Genomic DNA, 22,303 nt, shown 5'->3' with positions numbered 1-22,303 from the left:
ATAAAAAGCTACAAAAATTATGATCTTCGTCTTCAACAACCACAGCTACAGAATTTGCATGTAGAGCTAGATCCAATGTCAGTTTTGAGGAGATTAGACATTGTAGGGTGTCTTCCTTGTTTAATACACCAAGCAAGCACCTTTAATTTCCTAGGGACAATCTTATTCCATATCCATACCTCTTTAGTTTGGAGAAGGCTAAAATAATCACCAATATTTTCAAAATGAGGAGTTCTAGTAATGATTTGAGTTGTCTAAAGATCAAGACCATTTGAATAAATACTGCATTGGAAAAATTCATAAAAACCTAAAAAATTCATAAAAACCTAAAAATAACTTTTTAGATAGATTGACAATTAAACTCCAACATCCACCCTATCTACCTGCTCGTAACTAATTATCAATGTAGCAAGTGATGTCCAGCCTAGCTGGGTTGATGCACCAGGTTTTATACCCATATAGGGCTTGTGGTTAAGAGTTCGATTCCCTTAAACTATTTCTTGTAGTGCCACATGTGGAGAATTTTTCCCTAAAAATCCCTATGAGGGTTAGGTTTGCCCTTTAAAGGAGCTTGTCGAAATACTGCAAGCAAACTTCTACTTAATCAGTTTGCCGTTTCAAAAAAAAAAAAAAAAAAAAAAAAAAAAAAAAAAAACTAATTATCAATGCGACTGTTGGTCCGTGTATTTCCTTTACTTTTTCAGATCTAGTAGATTAATGATCTTTTAAGGTGCCTCGTAAATTGGAAAGAAGATCCCAATTTCCAAGCTTCCAAGAACCGTTTTACATAGTGTCAATCAACCAGCGAAAAAAGTCAAAAGTCCACAAAACAAAAGTAGGAGGACCAATTTGAAACTTCTATAATTACCTAAAAGTAGTATAACGGCTCGAATAATCATTTCCCAATCAAGCGAAAATAATATATTCTTCTCCTCTGCTTCTGCTACACTTCTGGCGTAAACCTTTGAACAACCTTCCAAATCGGTCGTCCATGGCAGCAGCTCTCCTTCAGGTAACTCTTAGCAAATGTTGATACTTAGTCTTATCAGCTGATCTACTTTGACTTTAACAAAAGATCTTTGACCAATAGAAGAATGGAAAATCCGTGTCAAATTTATGATCTGTAGCTAACTTTCTTTGACTGAAACATCAGACGATGAAATTACTGAATTAGGGATGTTTCTATTTCCTTTTCTTTTTGCTCCGCTTTGAATTTTATGATAGAAGGAAGTTACGCTTGTGGTGGAATTTGATGTTAATTGATTGTTCAAGTGAATCACACGATAAATTGAAGGTTTTTTATATTTTTTTTCCTAGGGTTTTTATTTGGTTTCTTTATTATGCACTTGTTGGAGTTTGTTGATCCTTTCTTTACTTAATGAGCAAAATTTGGTTGATAATTAGGTTTTTATGACTATGTAGTAAGTTGTTCATAATAATCCACTGGTTTAAGAAGAGTTCGATCAAACTTTCTTTAGTTGACTCAGTAGCTTAAAAAGAAGATAAAATGAAGTTAATTTGTACTTTTGTCCCCTCTGTTTTTCTACAAGAGCTATGCTTCCAACTTTTTATACTATTATTTAACTTGATAAAGGTTAATCTAATTAGCAATTTATCTCAAAAAAGTTCAAAAGTTATATCAATTCGATCCTCAAAATCAAACCCATAGTGCTCAACTTCAAATCACATCCAATGTTGAATGTGGGACAAGGGAGCAACTTTAATTTACTTTTCATTAACATTAATTTAGGTTAATTAAACATGTTACTCGATTGTGGCACACTAAGAATCCCATGTAATCGTGTGTAATCTTTCTTAATTAAAAAACTTTTCCACCTTAAATTCTTCCAATAAAAGTTCATTTCCAGTAAAAATAACTCTTGATAAACTTAGGTGCTCTTCTTACAGGGGTTGTAGGATCCTTGTGTTACATAAATGGGTCAAAAGCTTCATTCTTTAATGGAAACCAAGAGACTGGTGTACCTTGTAGCAGTGGTATTTGCTGTTTTTATGATGTTCCAGTATTTAGAGTTTCCATATGGTGATGTTATATCATCTTTATTCTCTGCAAACAGTGCACAAAAACTCAAAAATGGAAGCTTCCCAACTAAAGATTCATCTCAAATCCCTCAAATTGTTAAAAACATCACTCATTTTCATGGATCTAGTTACACAAAGCCTGTTAGTATACCTTCAATTCTTCTTCCACCATCAATTTCACCATCTCCACCAATAACATTGAATACTACAACACAAAGTGATCCTAAAAAAGACATAGATGCATCAAAATCTTTCCATGATTTTGATAAATCATCATCTGCAAATGAAGTTGCTCAAGTTAAGGGAAGTAATGATCATGGGACAATGGGGGAAGTAGTGACAATTTCAGAGATGCGTGAGATGTTAGGTCATAATCGTGCTTCATTTCGTTCAATGGTTTGAACTTTTTTTTTTTTTACTTCTCATTATAATCATATGAATTGTTGCTTTTAAAAAGGGTATCTTTTTGTGTTTTTATAGAAACCAAGATGGTCTTCAGCAGTTGATCAAGTATTATTGGATGCAAAATTTCAGATCGAGAATGCTCCTGTCATTGAAAATGATCTCACACTTGATCCTTCCCTTTATGTTAATGTTTCAAGGTTTAAAAGGTACACAACGCAAAAATTACAACTTAGTTTTTAATCTAAGGGTAAAATTGTCATTTATTTTTGTCATTTCTTAATATAAGGGTAAAATGGTCATTTCAAAAGGTACCCAACCCAAAAATTACAAAACACCAAAATTTACAACTTAATTTTTAATCGAAGGGTAAACTGGTCATTTATTTTTGTCATTTCTTAATATAAGGGTAAAATGGTCATTTAAAAGGTACACACAAGCCAAAATTTACAAAACCCAAAAATCACATCATTTTTAATCTAAGGGTAAAATGTTCATTTATTTTTTCCATTTCCCTTGATGTTAATGTTTCAAGGTTTGATTTGTAGTCTATTATCTATGTTTGTTATATCTTGATATAAGGGTAAAATGGTCCAGAAATGAACAATCTTTATATATATACGATACTTCATTCCACTAGACATCATTAGTTCATTATCCATATAACACTTCATCCATTGAATAAAAAACAAGTGCACATGCATTATTACAATTATCATATTATTATTATTATTAATATTAAATTCAGGAGCTATGAATTAATGGAAAAAACACTCAAGGTATACATATACAAGGAGGGAGAAAAGCCTATATTTCATCAACCACAAGCAGTGCTTAAAGGAATATATGCATCTGAAGGATGGTTTATGAAACACATGAAAGCAAGCAAACATTTCGTCACTAAAAATCCAAAAGAAGCACATCTTTTCTACTTACCTTTTAGCTCAAGAATGTTGGAAGAAAAATTATACGTTGTTGATTCTCACACTCACAAAAACTTGATTCAGTATTTGAAGAAATACCTTGATTTAATTTCTGGAAGATACAATTTCTGGAATAGAACTTCTGGATCTGATCATTTCCTTGTTGCATGTCACGATTGGGTAAGCATAAGCTGTGAAATTCTCATTCCATTCCTCTTTCCTTGATATCATAATCCCCTTTTAACACAATCGCTTACATTTTTTTATGATATTTAAGGCCCCATCTGAAACAAAGAAATACATGAACAATTGCATTCGCGCAATGTGCAATTCCGATGTCAAAAACGAAGGATTCGAATTAGGAAAAGACGTTGCATTACCTGAAACAACGATTCAATCAGCAAAAAATCCATTAAAACAGTTCGGTGGTCAACCGCCTTCAAAACGGTCAACCCTCGCCTTTTTCGCCGGCCGAATGCACGGAGACCTCCGCCCAATTCTCCTACGCTATTGGGAAAACAAAGATCCTGAAATTAAAATCTTCAAAAAACTCCCGAAATCCAAAAACAATAAAAACTATATCGAATACATGAAATCTAGCAAGTTTTGTATATGTGCTAAAGGGTATGAGGTCAATAGTCCAAGGGTAGTGGAGGCTATTTTCTATGGGTGTGTTCCCGTGATTATTTCGGACAATTTTGCCCCTCCGTTTTTTGAGGTTTTGAATTGGGAATCGTTTGCGGTTTTTTTGAAGGAGAAAGATGTTCCGAATTTGAAGAGTATTCTTGTGTCGATTTCGGATTCGAGGTATTTGGTTATGCAGGAAAGGGTAAAATTGGTACAACAACATTTTTTGTGGCATGTTAAGCCTGTGAAGTATGATATTTTTCATATGATATTGCATTCAATATGGTATAATAGAGTGTTTAGAGTAAATCCTAGGTAATGTACAAAGTTTACTTTTTTTTTTGTTTATCTCATAGATTTTTTTGTGTAACTATTAAAATATAAGAAAATAAAAAATCATACAGCCATATGCACATTGGATTATTGATATTTAAGCTAACTGCTATGGATGAATTTCATTTTAAAATTTTGGAAAATGACTTAAAAATGTAACAAAGCTTCAAAAACGTACAAAAAAGATCATTGTTTTATGACAAAATTTCACGATTGGTCCCTGTGGTTTACACAATATCGCACTTTGAGGACTTTCTAGCAAAAACTCACGCGAATGGTCCTTAAGGTTTCATTTAATTGCGCGATTGGTCCTTGACCCTAACCCCGTCATTTTTGAGCCGTTAGTGAAGGGGTAAATTTGTCTTTTCATCTTGCAGTCACTCTAATAATCGATCATTATGCACATATACGCATGAACTCTGTAATTAAGTACAAAGATCATCTTCCTCCTTCCTCAGCTACCCATTACCCTTTCGCATTCATCTTCGTCTTCTCCAACAGAACACAAGGCAGAGGATCATCTGTCGATTGAAAACGATAATGGTGTTAACGTTATGGTCACTTCGTTCCAAACACACTAAAGCATCAAATTATGATTTGGAAAGGATATACCGTAAGTGACTTACTAAAGTGATCTTTGATTTTCTCGATTTGATATTATGCCTAAATTGTTGAAATTTTTTTTGTTATTCTTTATTTCAGAGGGAACAAGCAACTATTTCACTCTGAAAATCCATCATGGTGGGATATTCACGAAAAGCCCTGGGAGAAGGTACGTAGATGGAACAATAGACTATGTTGACTTCGTAGATATTGACGTATTCTCTGTGCATGAGTTGGATACAATGGTTCGAGAAATAGGGTACGTAGAAGGGCAAACTTTGTATTATCATTTTCTTATTCCAGAAGTCGAGTTGGACTTTGGTCTGTTACCTCTAGGAAATGATGGGGATGTGCATGTATTGTCAAATTATGTGGAAAAAAATAACCTTTTAAGTATCTACATAGAGCATGGGCACACAAGGGTTAACAGTTATTTTTTGTCCCCCACCAAGGTTATTATTGAGGAGTTGGTTACTGATGTATCCCCTGAACTAGATAGGAACCAAAAGAAGGGAAAAGTTGTTGGGTCTTCTAGGAAAAAATTAGACTACTCCCAGTCCATTGTGCCATATGGAACATTTGATGGACCTTCACAAGTGATACAGGATAGTGAGCCAGTTATGGATGATGAGCCAGTTATGACTGATGAGCCAGTTTTGAATGATGAACCAGTTATGACTGATGAGCCAGTTTTGAATGATGAACCAATTATGAATGATGAACCAGATTTGAATGATGAACCAGTTATGAATGATGTACCTGTTATGAATGATGTGCCAATCATAGATGACCAATATGATGAGCCAGTTATGAATAATGATCCAGTTGTAGATGATGAATATGATTGTGGGGATAGTGCAGATGAAAGTGATTTTGATAGTCAGCATGATGCAGAAAAAATAGTGTTTGATGAGGAACCTTTGATAGATGATGTGGAGGTGAACATGATCAACTTCTGTAGTGTACTTGATGAAGACATTGACTTGGGCCAGCTTGATCCGACAAACAATAATACTAAGGAAAAGGAAGACATTGAAGATGAACGTTTAGAAGTCTTAGACAATGATGTATTTGAGTCATTTGCTAGTGAAAAAGAGCCTAGGAAGAAATTGTTAAGGTCCATTCTAAAACCAGTTGCTTGTTCATCTGGTGAGGTTCACACTAAAGCTTTTAAGATTGGTCAGACGTTCAAGGAAAAGGAAAAAATAAGAGAAGTTATTGCCAACTACTCTGTAAAAGAAAGGAGGGATCTACATTATGTAAAGAATGACAAGACAAGAGTTAGGGTAAAGTGTAGGGGTATTGTTCCTGAATTGACTGGTGACAGTAATAAAGATAGGGGCAATTTAGTACTTTCCAAGAAAACAACTTGTCCATGGGTTCTTTTTATATCTAGGGCAGATGAGAAACAACTTTGGACTGTCAAAACATACGAAGATTCTCATTCTTGTTTGCAAACAAGGACAGTGAGGGCTTGTTCATCTAAGTTTCTAGCTAACAACATATTGCATCAAGTTGAAAGTAACCCCAAGATCCCTACACGTGCTTTACAAGAGGAGTTAGTACAGAGGTATTCACTTTCAATATCAAAGATGAAAGTATTTCGGGCCAAAGCTATGGCAAAACAATATGTTTATGGTGATTATGAAAAGCAGTACGGTGTTTTGAGAGAATATGCCATGGAATTGAAGTCAAAGAATCCAGGAACAACTGTGAAGATAGATGTCGAAACTGAACCCAATGTGTCTTCTGAGACAAGGATCTTCAAACGGATATATATATGCTTAGGTCCATTGAAGGAGGGATTTAAAAAAGGTTTGAGGGATTTTCTTGGATTTGATGGTACGTTTTTGAAGGGTCCCTTTCCAGGACAAATTCTTACTGCAGTTGGGCTTGATTCGAACAATGGCATTTACCCAGTTGCATATGCCATTGTAGAGACTGAAAATATTAACTCTTGGACATGGTTTTTGGAACACTTGGGTGATGACTTAGATTTGAATTCTTCATCTAACTTCACTTTCATTTCAGATCGGCAAAAGGTACCCTCTAACTTTTTATTCACTTTTACTTTTTTTTATTATTTCATTTACTAACTTATTTTAATTGTACTCACAGGGAATCTTGGCTGCAATAGAGAAGTTATTTCCATCAGCTGAGCAAAGGTTCTGTTTAAGACATGTGTATCACAACATGAAATTGAAACACAAAGGAGATGAATTGAGGGAAGCAGTATGGTGTTGTGGAAAAGTATACAACATACCAAAATTTAATAGGGCTATGGAGAAACTGAAAAAGCTTAACCCAGAAGCACATGAGTGTTTAAGTAAAATTCCTGCAAAACACTGGGCAAGATCCCATTTCTCTGGTAAGTATCATACTCTTTTCACTAACATATTTCATAACTGATTTCAGTAATTAATTGTTTGGTTTTATATATAGGAAGGGCATTGACTGATAGTTTAACAAATAACTTGTGTGAGGTATTTAACTCCAAGCTAGATGAGGCAAGGGACAAGCCTATAATCACTTGTTTGGAATATATTAGAGAATACCTCACAAAGAGAATAGTAAATGTTCATAAGGTGCTAGATAAATGCAAAGGTTCTCTAAGTACAACTGCAACAACAATCTTAGAAAACAATAAGACAGAGGCAAGTAAGATGAGGGTTCTATTTAATGGAGCTGATAAATATCAAGTGACTGGTTTATGGATGGAGCAGTATGTTGTGAATTTGAAAGAGAGGAGTTGCACTTGCAGGAAATGGGACATTACAGGTATTCCATGCCAGCATGCTATTGCTACAATGTATGATAAGATGCAGAATGGGTCAGAATGTGGAGATCCTGAGGCTTGGGTGAGCAAATGTTACTGGCTCAGTACATGGAATGCTATGTACCAACACACAATTGACCCAATAAATGGAAGGAGCATGTGGCCTAGATCTGATTGTCCAACAACCCTTCTCCCACCCAAACATCACAAACAGGTTTGTTGTCATACATGTTTTGTTTAATTTAATTTGAAACTATTTAATAAACTTGTTAATATGTAACCATATGAATTTGTTTATAGGTTGGTAGGCCAAAGAAAAAAAGGAAGAGGGCAGTTGATGAGCCAACTCAAAGTACCAAGTTAAGTAGGAAACACTTGACAGTCACTTGTAGCAAATGCCACAACAAAGGTCACAATGCTAGGACTTGCAAGGGGCAGGGAGGTCCTAGTGAAGCTGGATAGGGGGGTGGACAAAAGAAGGGAAAACATGTTGTAGCTTAGTTTGTATTTCTAAGTAATCTTTTGCTATTATGTCTAATTAAAGTTAGAACATGTTTACTAAGTTTGGTTATGGTATGTCAGTCAAAACAACTACTTTTGATAGGTCTTTTGGGTATTCTATGTTTGTAACATGATATTACACTTACATGCATTATGGTTAATGGTAATGCTACTTTGGTAATTAGTTTTTTGGCTATGTTACTGCACTTTAATAATCAACATTACACTTACATGCAATCAAATTGACAATTTCCTTCCTTGCTAATATAATATCCATCACATTAAAACAAAACATCAAACTTACATTACATATTATATCTGTTACATTTTCTTGTCCCAACATTACATACAATCATAGGGAAAATCCTTCAAAAGCTATGACAAAATGGGACCAAAAGACAGATTCCAAGTTATAGATTCCCCCCCCCCCCCCCCAATGCTTCTTGATTTTTTACTTGAAAAGGTAACACACCATGAAAAACAACCAACTCAGACAAAGTAGCCATTTCACCATCATCAATCTTGCTTCGAGATTGTTTCTTCCACGCAACAACCCTGGAATCACAACAGTTGACCTAGGGCACATGGGAGGGTCGAACCATCCAAAAAAGCTGCATGTTCCTCCTAACCTTGAGCATGACCAAAATCGACGACCTGGGTTCAAGTCAGTCCACGATGTCACCAAAATCGCCGGCCTTCCACAGTGGCATATCACCATCTTCTTCAATTTTGGAATAGAATGTGAGTAGGGAGGGAAGAACAGAGGTAAGGAACGAGAAGTAGAAGGATACAAAGGCAAAACTTAAATTATATACTCTGATGCACAACAAGATGAAAAGACAAATTTACCCCTTCACTAACGGCTCAAAAATGACGGGGTTAGGGTCAAGGACCAATCGCGTAATTAAATGAAACCTTAAGGACCATTCGCGTGACTTTTTGCTAGAAAGTCCTCAAAGTGCGATATTGTGTAAACCACAGGGACCAATCGTGAAATTTTGTCTTGTTTTATTTTTAGTAAACAAAATACCATTTTACCGGCTATTGTAGGTTACCCGGTTTCCAAATGTTCAAAAAATACCATTGTTTTTTTTTTTTAGTACAAAAAATGTCATTAATATTACTATTTATACACAGAATACCAACGAAATACACATGTGCTCAACTAAAACATTGTGGTAACCAGATACTTCAGGTGAACGGAAAAATAACTTAAAAGTGTAATGAAGTTTCCAAAATGTTTAAAAAATACCACAGTTTTTGTTAACTATGTTGTTGTCGGATTATGTAGAACACAATCACCGGAGATCATGAACCGTCATATCAATTCACAACAATAATGCAAATCTCTTTCATTCCTTCAATTGATCGCTCTTGTGATAACAAGAGAAATAAGTGGGTAATAACATTAGTTAAACATTCTTGCTTCTCAATCACATTATATGCCTCATACCTAAAACATATATACGTTATATGCCTCATACCTAACTTTGATGCACATATTATACATCAAAGTTAGCCGCTCATTAGTGTTGCGGCATAAGAGAGACACAAAGCAGAAATGAGTGTGACGTTATGTCATGAGAATTCCTAAAGATGGATTTAGATACAAACTGATCGAGTGATGGAATGAAAGAGAGTACACAACTGGTGTTGAACTGATACGATGGTAACTAATCTCTGATGACCGTGTTCTATATAATCCGGAAACAACGAAGTTAACAAAAAATGCTCTGAAAAAACAACAATGTTTTTTTTTTTTTTATCATTTTGGAAATTTCAATGGTATTTTTTATACTAAAAAAATAATTGTATTTTTTGAACATTTTTGAAAATCTGTTACCTTTTTAAGACATTTTAGTAACTGGTTACCCACAAGGTTTTATTTGAACACATATATACTTCGTTGGTATTTTGTGTATAAAAAATATACTTTAATTGTATTTTGTGTACTAAAAAAGAGATCATGATCTTTTTTGTATATTTTTGAAACTTTATTATGTTTTTAAAATAAATAAACAAATAGAAAAATAAAACTTAGATGAAAGTCTTTTATGATGAAAATTAATGCTTAATGAGATTTAAAGCGTGCTGCTATTGTAACAAATAAGACGTTAATTATTTGTATTAAAGGATAAAATTTTAGTTAAATGTTCTAATTACATTAGTGTATGGGGAATACGTTAAACTAAAATTTGTTTGTTGGGCTTTTATAACTTTTAGATTTACAATTAATGGGCTAAGCTAGAAAGGATCACAAAACAACTTCAAGTGGGATAGTGGGCCCATTTGAATTTTGGTGGCCAAATTCAAGGTTGAAAAACCTTTCTAAGATCAGTCTAGAACTCACCCATGGCCATCCGAACCACCAAATCAAAATCGGACATCTCAAGCCACGAATGAAACAACTTGAAGGAAGTGGGCCCATATTCAAAGTTCAAACACCTTGTTTTTCAATCCACTGGGGCAATGATCCGATCAGTTCCTATCAACCACTGCAAACAACATGTTATGAAAAAGATCAACCAACCCATCACTAACAAGAAAGCGATCTAATTTGTTGAATTTATACCTTATGTTGTTCACCCGAGTAAAACGTTTCATGATCATAGGAATATCAACAAATTCCTGCTTCCTCAATACAATTGAAGCCACCAGAAAGGAGAAATATCTCATTTCAATGATTCATAAAGGAGAGCAAATAATCACACACAACTTGTTTACGGGAATTTTCATGCGAAACTTACACATTAATCTCAAGAAACAATAACATTCGCCACCACCCTAAGTACCTTCATCTATAACCAAACTATAGATATATGTGACATTAGATTTCAAAAAAGAACTTGGATCCCACATGATAAATGACGTGTTCAGCAAAACTGACATGTAGTAGGTAGCTGGTAGTAGGTAATGGATAGTGTTTGATTTTGAAATGTTTTGTTTAGGCTAAAAGTTAAAAACTTCTGATGTCGAATGAAGATTTCTTTTAGAGCGTTTTCTTAAATGCTAGAAATCAAAAGCTATTAATATTTATGGTGAACACACCCAAATTAACACATAACCTACCACGAAAACTACATGCATAATCATGGTTACCTAGCTACTCTTTAGCAATTATGTCCTTTTCATTCGACAATTCCTTTGAAACAACCCATGTATGCCTCTCGGAGTCAACCTCACGTGAGCCACGTGCTACCTCTCCACTTGGTTTCAATTGTTGGATGATCGCTATCATGATCATGACCCCAATTCCCATTTAACATGTAATCAAATTCGCTAGACACTTCCTCAACTTTCCTGTCCACCTTTTCCTCCTCATAATTATTTGGGACAAACTCCTCGTAATTATCACTAAAGTCCTCCTCCTCAAAACCTAAATCTTCTCATCTAGTAGTCAAGTCATCCTCATCATTGCATTCGTTTGCATTATAAAGATCCCATCCCAAGAAATCCCTTACCATAATCCCATATTTTCTTGATTAATTAAAGGTTTTTTTTTTTTTTTTGTTAGTAAAATCTAATATAGATAACTTAGCTAGCAAACATTGGGCTATCATCATCATTTTCTATAAAAAAAAAAAAGAACCCCATAAGCAAAAGTAGGTAAGTCATTGTAACCCCACAATATCTAGCCATGCCATAGCATTGCTAATAACATTTTTTTTCTACAAATTTACGAAATTTGATATGGGAATTTCACATCTCCTTTTTTATAAACCATAAAAACACACAATTGTTTCACTTATAGTGGCTAATAAATGACTTGTTACTCAATGGTATCAGGTATATTGAAAATGTGTTCTCCTAAATAGTCTTCAAGCCAAATGGACAAAAGATGTCACTACAAAAAAAAAATGCCAATTAGTGACGGCAGGGATATGGTCACTAACAGAGTCGTCACTAAGTGATTTAGTGACCAAATATCTAGTCGTCACTTTTCGTCACTATAGGTCCATCACAAAAGAGATTTAGTGACCAAATATATATATATATATATATATATATATATATATATATATATATATATATATATATATATATATATATATATATATATATATATATATATATATATATATATATATATATATATATATATATGGTTACTGAATAATGACTAAAATATAATGGTCACTAAATCTGTGACAACCGGTTTCGTCAGTAAATCTTGTCACAAATCAGTGAAAGTCGTCACTAATTTATATAATTAGTGACCACAAAAAGTGGTCACTAAATATATATTGTTAGAGACAAAAAAATAAAAAAAAGTGGTCATTGTTTAAGAAACTACGAGAAAAGACAATACGCTATAATTGAGTTGCTATACATTTTTCATAGATATAATTGGATAGAATTTTCATAGCTAATATAGAAGTAGAATGCTATAAATAACATACCATCGAAAGTATGTCACTATTTCTTACATATAGATATCGAATTTTTACAAAAATAAAAATAAAAATTAAAAATTAAAAAAAAAATAAAATTCAAAGACATCAAAATAAAAATAAACATCTTCAAGTGTCTTCATGGCCATCAATTATGGTGCTTTGAGAATCTTCATGAACAAATGGATCCTTTTTTTTACGTGAAAAAACAAGTTAAAGATAAGTGAAATAGTTGCTTCTGCATTGACTATTAGCTATTAATGCCAAAAAAATTGTAAAAATTTAGGTCTTAATGGGGAAAGACTCAATTCCCTAAATCTCTTTATAAAGTTGTTATTATCTATATTAATTGAAAAAAGAACTACTCATATATACACCTTATCCATTGGTGTATATGTTTCTTTTTTACTTGACAAAGAAAGGGTTAATTGAGAAAGTGGGAACAAAGTTCTCAACATTAACTTATATTTTCTTTTTGTTTCCTCAAAATATTTTCCACACATCATTTCTAGTAACAAAATTTAATGGAGGAGAAAAAACATAAACAAGATTTTATTGTCCTCATTAAACCATGTTATATATATATATATATATATATATATATATATATATATATATATATATATATATATATAAATTCAAAAACAAACCTTGATTCTTTCAGTTGCCTATTTATTTAAGTTCTTCTCTTAACATATCCCAACCTACAAAAGAATTTCTCATTAAAATAACGCACAGTAGCATTGAGAAAAACAATAGAAGAGACTCTCATATCACAATAAAAAACATACAAAAATAATTTGATGAAAACTATCTAAATGAGACCAAATAACCATTTTACCCTTATATTCAAAAGAACAAATCTCATAATATTCATCATCAACTTTAGCCAAGTTTACAAATGATCATTTTGTCGTATATTCACCCTTTAAATTATGTTATTAGTAAATATGGAATTAGAAAACGTTCATTTTCCTTGAAAAATTTAGAAAACAAACAATATTTTTTCATATTTTTGCCCCCACGCAAACAAGACAAACATAAGTGATGAATAAAATCTTTCTCAAAAAAACAAACACCATCCGATTCATGTCCCACTTAAGTCAAAAGCAAACAAGATCTTTGTTCTTTTTCAAAGATTCAATAAATTTACAAACGCAACAAGATGAAATCTCTTGTAATTACAAAATGTTACAAATAAAGAATATTTTCATTCTCTTTGTAACGGAGACAAGACATAACTCATAACAATTTACAATTTTGCCCTCATTTATCCATACATTAGTGGGAAAAACAAAAAGAAACAAGGAGTTTGCAATTGTAAATTACATTTTTGTCCTTTAGTTATTATGTAGTTCGATTTTAGAAAACCATTTAAAACCCTTAAAGTGATAATCCTAAAGATTTTTTTAATATAATTATAACTTAATGAAGATATTCTGGTTGGAGAAAAAACAAATTTACTTGATTTCGAGAATTCTGTGAAGTTTCATACTCTGCTTCTAAAAAGACAAAAATCTACAAACACAAGGCAATTGATTTGTTAGATGAAAATTGTTGTTTCTTTTTGTGTGCTAAATGAACAATCTAAAAGACAGTAAATGATTGTTTTACCCATCTCTCTAGGATTATTGTTATATTAGGTGTGCTGAATGAAAACCTTAAGTTAACCACTTTCAACATTTTTTCTATTTTAAGCAACCATCTGTTTTTGCAAGATAAAAAATATTTTTTACCTTTCAAGGATGAATGCAACATTGTCAAACATATATTTGTAAAAAAAATTGAATTTTTCCAACGATGATAGTCAATGAATAAAAGGTTCAAAAATAGCATATACCATTTGGCAAAGATTCCCCAGTGATAAACAACGCTTCCTCAAGAAAATAAACATACTTTGAGCAGATTTGCTAAAAGAAATCACATTCTTCAATAGCTTTTGAGGAGTGCCATATAAAAATTTTAACAGCCTATCAAGTGACAAATCATAGATGATATAAGTCATAAGAACAAGATTCCTTACTAGAAATTTACTCTTTAAATTGCATAAAAAATACATACCTCATAAGCACACAAAAGGCCTAACTCATCAACACAATAAATGATCTTAGTGTAATCATTAAACAATCTCTTTCTAAGAATCTCATGCTTTTCATCCGTATATTTGTAATTACTTTGCAGTGACACTTACAACTCAAGCAGTTGCGCTTCAAACTGTAAAAAAAAAAAAAAAAATCAGGCGAACAAAAGGAAATGAAATGATTGAATTCTCAAGGTTCAATTTTTATTGTAAAAAACATCCATATTTTTATAATGACCACCTTGAATCTTGAGGATTCCAGTTTAGCTTTTAGTTCGGAATGAGAAACCTTAGATGGAGTGACATTCTCCAGCTCTGTCCTCATTACTGTGTAAACCTTCACATTCACAAAACGAGTTTTAATCAATAAATTTTCATATTCCAAATAACTTTAAAATAAATCCTTAATATAAAAATGACATATTAGTATATTACTACAAGAGAATCTAAGAATCTTCAACAGAAGAGACACCTAATGTAGAAATTTTAGTACAACAAAAGAGTTGTGAATGGTTAAATTATCAACTTCAAATGGATTTGGAACTCTAAACCAAAAGGTAATTACTGATTAAGTGTAAAATAAAGATTAACAATCAACAATCTAAATAATTAAAGCAATAATAAAACACATTGAGAATGCCACTATTCCCTATGAACGTCAAGTTTGTTGGTCATAAGAACATGGATTCAATTGTCAAAATTATGAAAATAACAAGAACAAAATAAATAAAATTAGGGCAATTGATGCTGCTCATAATAACATAGATTTAATTGTCCATCTAACCTTCTTTCGAAATCTAATCCAGTAGATGAAATCACCAGGGCTGATCGATTTAGATATATATATATATATATATATATATATATATATATATATATATATATATATACACACACCAAAGGATATAGGGAAGGAGGAGGAGGCGCCAATCAGTGGGAGGACGAACCTTACCACTGGCAGCTATATTGTCGTTTTTATGCTTTCACCGCAAGTAAGAAGTGGCGACGACATCAATGTGAAGGAATTCCCTCGCCAGGACGAATTCTTCTCGAACTTTGTTAATGACGTCGTCGATGACTCGGATATCGATATAGGTAGTCATTGAACTTGCCATTTCCCATATCCTTGAAACTCTCGGCTGACAAAAAATCCTAAGTAGTAGAAATTGGATTTGGAGTTGATGAATTGGAGATTGGGGAAGGTTTAGTGCTTGGAGATGGTGGAGGAGAACGGTGGTGAAACGATGGAAGAGGTTTGTTTGCATACAATGTGGTCTATCGTGTTTTGTTACTCTATCACTCATAGTTTAGGGTAAGTCACATTTTCACCCTTGTGGTTTGATGACATGTATTTATTTGATCCAACTTATCTACTTCTGACATATGTTGGTTAGTGACCACTATTTTGTGGTCACTAATTGTTTTTTTAGTTTGTTTTCAATGACCATATTGTGTCATCATTACATGCCGTTTAGTTGGGTTCAAATAGCGTAAAAAATTAATAACTATTATTTTTTGTCACTAAGCCTCTAATGCAGTAACCACTTTTTTGGTCATTAAAACATCAAATAGAGCTTTTACTTTACGGTTAGTGACCGGCGAGTGACGACATATATAGAACCGGTCACTAAACTTATAGCATTACCAAAATTCAGTGACGATTTAATATATGGTCACTAAATGATGATGTTAGTGACCAAATTTTAGGTGGTCACTAAAAAATCAGTCACTAAAAATGACTTTTATTGTAGTGTATCGATATTATGATTAATGGGTATATGAGTTGCTCTTAAAAAAATAAAATAAAATAAAATAACCTACTAATGGCTACTTGGAACTACAGATGTTATATCACCTACGTTGTCGTTTTCATTTTTCATTTTTGCTTTATATATGTTGTATAAACCAATAAATGGTTTGTTACCTAATAGTATTAGGTGTATTGAAAATATGTTCTCCCCTTAAATAGTCTAGGGTTCGACGTAGAAAAGATGTAGATATTATGATTAGTGGGTATGCAAGTTGCTCTTAAAAAAATAAAAGAAAAATACAAAATAAAATAAAAAAACCTGCTAGTGGCTATTTAGAACTACAAAAGTACAAATGTTATATGACCTATATATGTTGTGTCGTTTTCACTTTTCCTTTTGCTTTATAAGTTATAGATTATGGATGCCAAATACTAAAAATGTCGTAAATTATTCCTAAATTTGGACAAAAATAAATCTAATCCAAATCGTATATAAAAATTGACGTAACCTATGCATTTCTTTTACCTCCACCCAAAATCTTTTTTCTGCAATAGAGCAACTGTAGAGGCCGGTGATCTCCATGCAAAAAGATGTTTTACTCACGCAAACAAATATAAATATATTTTACCCATGCAAACATCCCACATGGTTTCCCTCAGATTGTTTTACTTGTCTATTTTAACTTTTATTCAATCAATTTGTTGGTCAATGTCATATTGATATGATAGAGGGAGCAAAAGCGTGCCATAGCCATTAGCCACAACACAAGTCTCATAAAAAAACTTTTTACTTGACATGTGGATCGTTCATTAATAATATTTCCTGTTTATCGGCAGAATAGCCATTATCATGTCCGTTTTTCGTCGTGACTCCATGGATGGTCAAAAGGTCAAAGGCAAGTTGACTCATACGTTAAAATAATGATCCCAAATATTTTGGATTGATGTGCTAGTCCATTCGCTCTCATCAGTTTTCTTTTCCCCTTAACCAAAGGGTCCCCATTACTTAAGAAGTGGGCTAAAATTTGTCATCAACTTTAACGACATGTAGGGGTCATTTTGTTGGACTAATCTACAAGCGCCTATAGCTTATATGTAGAAAAAAGTTGCTATAACTCGCTCATATCGAGACGTCTTCTTTTTCTTTTTTATTAGAGTTGTTAATGTTTTTATATCACTAATATTATTTAAGTATAATGAGATTAATTTGTTGATCAATATCACTTTGATAATTATTGAACAAATTAAGATGGTGCAGAGTGCACATTTATTTAATTTTATCTTTGTTGAAAGTATACTGTTATTTAGGACGAAACCCTTGAATCGATGGGGGTTTGGGGGCAACGCCCTTGGATGCGGGTCCAAGGAGCGGCTGACCTTGGCTAGCGGAAATTTTTTTATATGTGTTATGTTGCTATATAAAAAATGTCTCGAAAATCAGGTTTTTTTGGAATAAACTCGGTTTTGTGATCCTGGTTCTAAACCCGTTTTTAAGTTGGTTTATGATAGGTTATGTGACAATTTTTGGATAAGAATTTGTAATACCTATAACTACCATATGGCAGTTTTAAGGCATGAAGTTTGTTTCTTGTTATAAGATCAATTTCAAAATCATTTGGGTATATATTTTTCGTAACATCTTCTACATTCTCTCTTCTTGGAAACAATGAATTTTATTCAATTAGAGGTTTTCAAATATACCCTCAACATGTTTTAATCTAAAAGTATTTTACAACTCTCATTGATCCAAACAATTCTATAACCCGGTTTTCTAACAAGAGTTATTTGCAAAATGTTTGCAATGATAGGGCTATTTTTAATCATTTTGCAAAATAGAGTTTCGGCAAAATTGGGTGTTGTTTGATGCAAAATTTGGATCGAATTGTCGTATAACATTCTCTCTAGCGATCTTGTAGTTGTTGGCATCCGGTTTGCGATAGATCCAATACTGCCTAATGTTGCGGTGGATTTCAGACGAAATTTGTTACACTTTACCAACAGAAATTTATGTCGCTATACAAACGGAATTTACAACTTTTTTATGTGAAGTGATCCGTACACACTAAGTTTTTGCCATATACAACTATTAATATTTTAGGGAATTGTATAATTTTAATATTCTACAACCCACTAAGACATAAATTATTGTGTATAACAAAAACTTGTGTACTTTTTCTATATGACTTCTCTGTTGTAGGTTGTTGTGTATGAACATATTAGCAATGGAACTTATATATGGCAGATCATGTTTTTGATAGTTTTCATATAGTTGTTCCTTCGTTAAAAAGAGAATTTAAAATATAGATAAGAATTTTTTTTTAAAAATACATATTTTTCTTTCGAAAATGTAGAATAAATCCAATACAATAAACAATAAACAATAAATCATATTTTACAAGTTCAACCAGAATTATTATGAAAATATGTCTAAAAGTTATATGATACAATATATGCCTTAACAAAAATTTTAGTTCGTCTAAAACAACAAACATAATAAACTAAGATAGTTTGTTGGATTGTCGGAAGTGTTACTAAATCGCTTTATAAGTTTATTCATTTGCACTTGAAGTAGGACATAAGTTAGTTGCGTATCTTCAACTGCTTTTTTTCTTCCATTTGGGTTTTCAACTCATCGTATCTTAAAAATGTTTAGAACAAACCTATAATACTAGAAAACTGCGTAATTTCCAACGGCAGTAAACAACATGCTTCAATAAGTGTTTAAAAACTATAAGATGCAACATAAAGGAAGTTTAAAAACTGTAAGATACAACATCAGCTTTACCAAAATGTTTAAACCACAAATAAATAAATAAATGCAAGTGTTCAATAAGTGTTTAAAACAACAAATATAATAAACAGGATGAATTAGGTGGATTGTCATGCGTGTTACCATATCGCCTCGTGAGTTCATTTAGTTGAACTTAAATTAGTTGCAAAGCTTTTCGTTCTCTTCCATTTGAGTTTGCAACACTCATACCTAAAAATTATTAAAACAAACAATCAAACATATAATACTAGAAAACTGCCTAATTTCTCACCGCCTAACCCGCAAGTAAATCCATCGTAATTTTATCGGCGGAATTCTAAATAATAAATCCTTTTGACGGAATTTGGCAATTCCCAAGGAGCATGTTAACAAATCTCATTTTTTGAAGTTTGTAGTACATTTTTTCGTCGGTAAAAGGAAAATAAAAATAAAAACTAAAAAAATTATATATATATATATATATATATATATATATATATATATATATATATATATATATATATATATATATATATATATATATATATATATTCCTAAATGTAGAAAAAATTGACAGTCTTGTTATACAAGTTCAACAAGGATAATAAACATGAATCAAAAATTTAATACAACATAAGTCTAAACAAAATGTTTGAAATACAAATCTAATAAATACAAATGTTACAAGAGTGTTTAAAACAATAAAATACAAAATACAAAGTTGGTATCAATGACTAACTCAAATTTAAACCATCCAAAGAAAATGTATGATATGTGATCGAACTTATACATAGGAAATGTATATAAAAATAAGCACGAAAACATACATAAACTTTACATCACAACGTAAAGAAATTTGAATTTATACCAACACGTATATAAAATTTAGCAACTAAGATTAATTTTTTATAAGTTAACGAATAGAATTTCAAATAATAAAAAACGTATTATATGTTAGCCAACTCAAACATACAAATATTGTGTGAATATATTATCAATTCTTATCCATTTGATTAAAAGGATGAATGGTTGTGAGTGTAAGGTACATGTTATTAACATGTGATAGCATGTACTATATAATTATATTTAATTAATAATAAGATTAAATATCACATTTTATTAAGGCTATAGTGTAACATCAAAAATCTCGAACTAAAATTTTCATTTTTAAATTCAGATAAAAACATTATTCATATAACCATCCCAAGAAAATCACAGTGTCAAATACAATCATCATCAAAAATATCAGAGTGTTTCAAAAGTATCTGACATCATAAACTGCAGACGAATGTATACAATCAAGTCTTCGTTTTCCCATGATCCTCAGAAGTACCTGAAACACATTTAATCAACAACTATAAGCACGGAGCTTTGTGAGTTCTCTAAAATACCACATACAACACAACCCATATAATAAATATGGGTTATCAGCAACTCTGTAGACTACTTGAAGTCTCAGTGGTCAAACATCACGCCCTGTGGGTTATCAGCAACCCTGGAGACTACCAACAGTCTCAGCACACATAAGGTAACATATATCACAATAATAGCATATAGACCCAGCTGGCCATCACATATATAAATCCATATTGCCATAAAGGTAAGAATAAGTGATGAGACTCACCTTGCAAAATGATAGATAAAACTCACAAACGAACAGCTGGAACTAGACTCCGCCTAATAATTACACCAATTAACCCTAACTAATAATTAAGGTAATTTTTCATACTTCACTAATCCCACGCCAAGTCTAATACTTAATTTGGGCAAAAGACCATTTTATCCCTCCCCAGGTCCAAAACCCTCACCACTTGTCAAAATGGCATACTTGGACAAAAGTCAACGACGGCCGTATGCGCGGCGTACACTTCTCTACGTTAGACGTAGAGCGTTGGTCAGGAGGACTTGAGTTCGTAACTAGCTACGTTGAGCATAACCATAAGTACGATTGGCATACGTGGCAGATTCCAACATTACACTTTTATGATCTCAATCATTAAGACACTTATTCAAACTTCAGATCTGGCCATAAGGAGACATCTGCGGCATCTGCATCTGTATAGTGCTTCATATGGTGACATCTTGAGTGAAGTGTGGTAAATATTATTATATGAAAATTCAACAAGAGGCAAGTACTTGTCCCAGTTACCACCGAACTCCAAAACACATGCACAAAGCATATCTTCTACTGTTTGGATTACTCTCTCCGTCTGACCATCTGTCTAGGGATGATAAGTTGTGCTACGAGCAACATGAGACCTTAATTCACATTGCATACTCGCCCGAAAATGAGAAGTGAAGCGAGTATCACGATCAAAAATAATCTTTAGTGGCACACCATGCCACACCACAATTTCATCCATGTATACTTGTGCGTATTTCTCTATTGGAGCTGTTTCACGCATGACAAGAAAATGTGCACTCTTAGTTAGCCGGTCGACAATTACCGAAATGTTATCATTCTATATAGCAGTCTTTGGCAATTGGAGTAGCACCAAGCATAAGGTCAATTCAGAATTCTACTTGCCTATCTGGGGGCAGTCCAGGCAATTCGTCGGGGAAAACATCAGGATATCCATTAACAACGAAAATATCATTTATAGTTTTCTTCCCCTCTTTTAAGATATCAACTGTATAAGCCAGATATGTAGAATATCCCTTTGATATAAATTTATGAGTTTTTTTATTATTTTCACCTTAGACATAAATAAAATCTTCCCTTTCGATAGCGATGCGTACTATCTTTTTGTAGCACAAGAATTTTGTGTGGTTCTTTGACAATGAATCCATGTCGAGAATAATATCAAAGTTTGGCAAGGATATAGGAATTAGCTTTATCAATAAAATTATCATCCTTAATTCCTACGACATAATTTCTTTAGACTTTATTAGCAATTAATGATATACTTACTATGGTATCTACATAAAATGATTGGACGAATGTGTAACAAGTAATTTGAAAAGAATATGTGAATTCTTGAGACACAAAAGAATCTAAGGCATCAGAATTAAATAATATGTGAGTAGGTCTAGAATTGACGACTAAACTACCAGTTACAATATTCGGGTCCTAATGTACCTCCTTTTTGGTAATCTAAAATGTATGATCTTTAGCTTTTGGTTTGCCA

At 32.5% G+C, this 22,303-nt stretch overlaps 2 protein-coding genes and 3 long non-coding RNA genes across 6 annotated transcripts; 2 read left to right on the top strand and 3 right to left on the bottom strand.

Moving 5' to 3' along the window:
* Positions 1-885: 885 nt before the first annotated feature.
* On the top strand, positions 886-4,415 carry LOC145000108 (putative glycosyltransferase At5g03795). 2 transcript variants are annotated; one of them, XM_078959260.1, is made up of 5 exons: positions 886-1,012; positions 1,909-2,436; positions 2,521-2,651; positions 3,191-3,545; positions 3,643-4,415. In XM_078959260.1, exons 2-5 carry the CDS (start codon positions 1,936-1,938, stop codon positions 4,309-4,311), a joined length of 1,656 nt encoding a protein of 551 aa, XP_078815386.1. In that variant the 5' UTR covers positions 886-1,012; positions 1,909-1,935; the 3' UTR covers positions 4,312-4,415. The 2 variants fall into 2 exon arrangements, with proteins under 2 accessions (XP_078815386.1, XP_078815387.1); XM_078959261.1 differs by having other exon boundaries at positions 890-1,012; positions 1,894-2,436.
* On the bottom strand, positions 3,120-3,871 carry LOC145000109 (uncharacterized). The gene is made up of 2 exons (XR_013661127.1): positions 3,746-3,871; positions 3,120-3,649 (listed from the first exon to the last, which is right to left on the bottom strand). It is a non-coding gene; the product is annotated as an uncharacterized LOC145000109 (long non-coding RNA).
* Positions 4,416-4,502: 87 nt separating the features above from the next.
* LOC145000107 (uncharacterized) lies at positions 4,503-8,372 on the top strand. The gene is made up of 5 exons (XM_078959259.1): positions 4,503-4,938; positions 5,028-6,970; positions 7,047-7,296; positions 7,371-7,918; positions 8,005-8,372. Exons 1-5 carry the CDS (start codon positions 4,866-4,868, stop codon positions 8,164-8,166), a joined length of 2,976 nt encoding a protein of 991 aa, XP_078815385.1. The 5' UTR covers positions 4,503-4,865; the 3' UTR covers positions 8,167-8,372.
* A 4,354-nt stretch (positions 8,373-12,726) lies between these two features.
* LOC144999885 (uncharacterized) lies at positions 12,727-14,543 on the bottom strand. The gene is made up of 3 exons (XR_013661031.1): positions 14,437-14,543; positions 13,247-13,300; positions 12,727-12,785 (listed from the first exon to the last, which is right to left on the bottom strand). It is a non-coding gene; the product is annotated as an uncharacterized LOC144999885 (long non-coding RNA).
* A 119-nt stretch (positions 14,544-14,662) lies between these two features.
* LOC145000023 (uncharacterized) lies at positions 14,663-15,498 on the bottom strand. The gene is made up of 3 exons (XR_013661089.1): positions 15,461-15,498; positions 14,918-15,013; positions 14,663-14,810 (listed from the first exon to the last, which is right to left on the bottom strand). It is a non-coding gene; the product is annotated as an uncharacterized LOC145000023 (long non-coding RNA).
* Between the last annotated feature and the right edge of the window lie 6,805 nt (positions 15,499-22,303).

This window comes from Lactuca saligna, chromosome 6 (genome assembly GCF_052625555.1).
Source record: "Lactuca saligna cultivar CGN05327 chromosome 6, ASM5262555v1, whole genome shotgun sequence".
Classification (NCBI taxonomy): domain Eukaryota; kingdom Viridiplantae; phylum Streptophyta; class Magnoliopsida; order Asterales; family Asteraceae; genus Lactuca; species Lactuca saligna.
Note: the sequence above shows the minus strand (reverse complement) of the source record. Positions and strands in the feature narration are given on the sequence as shown.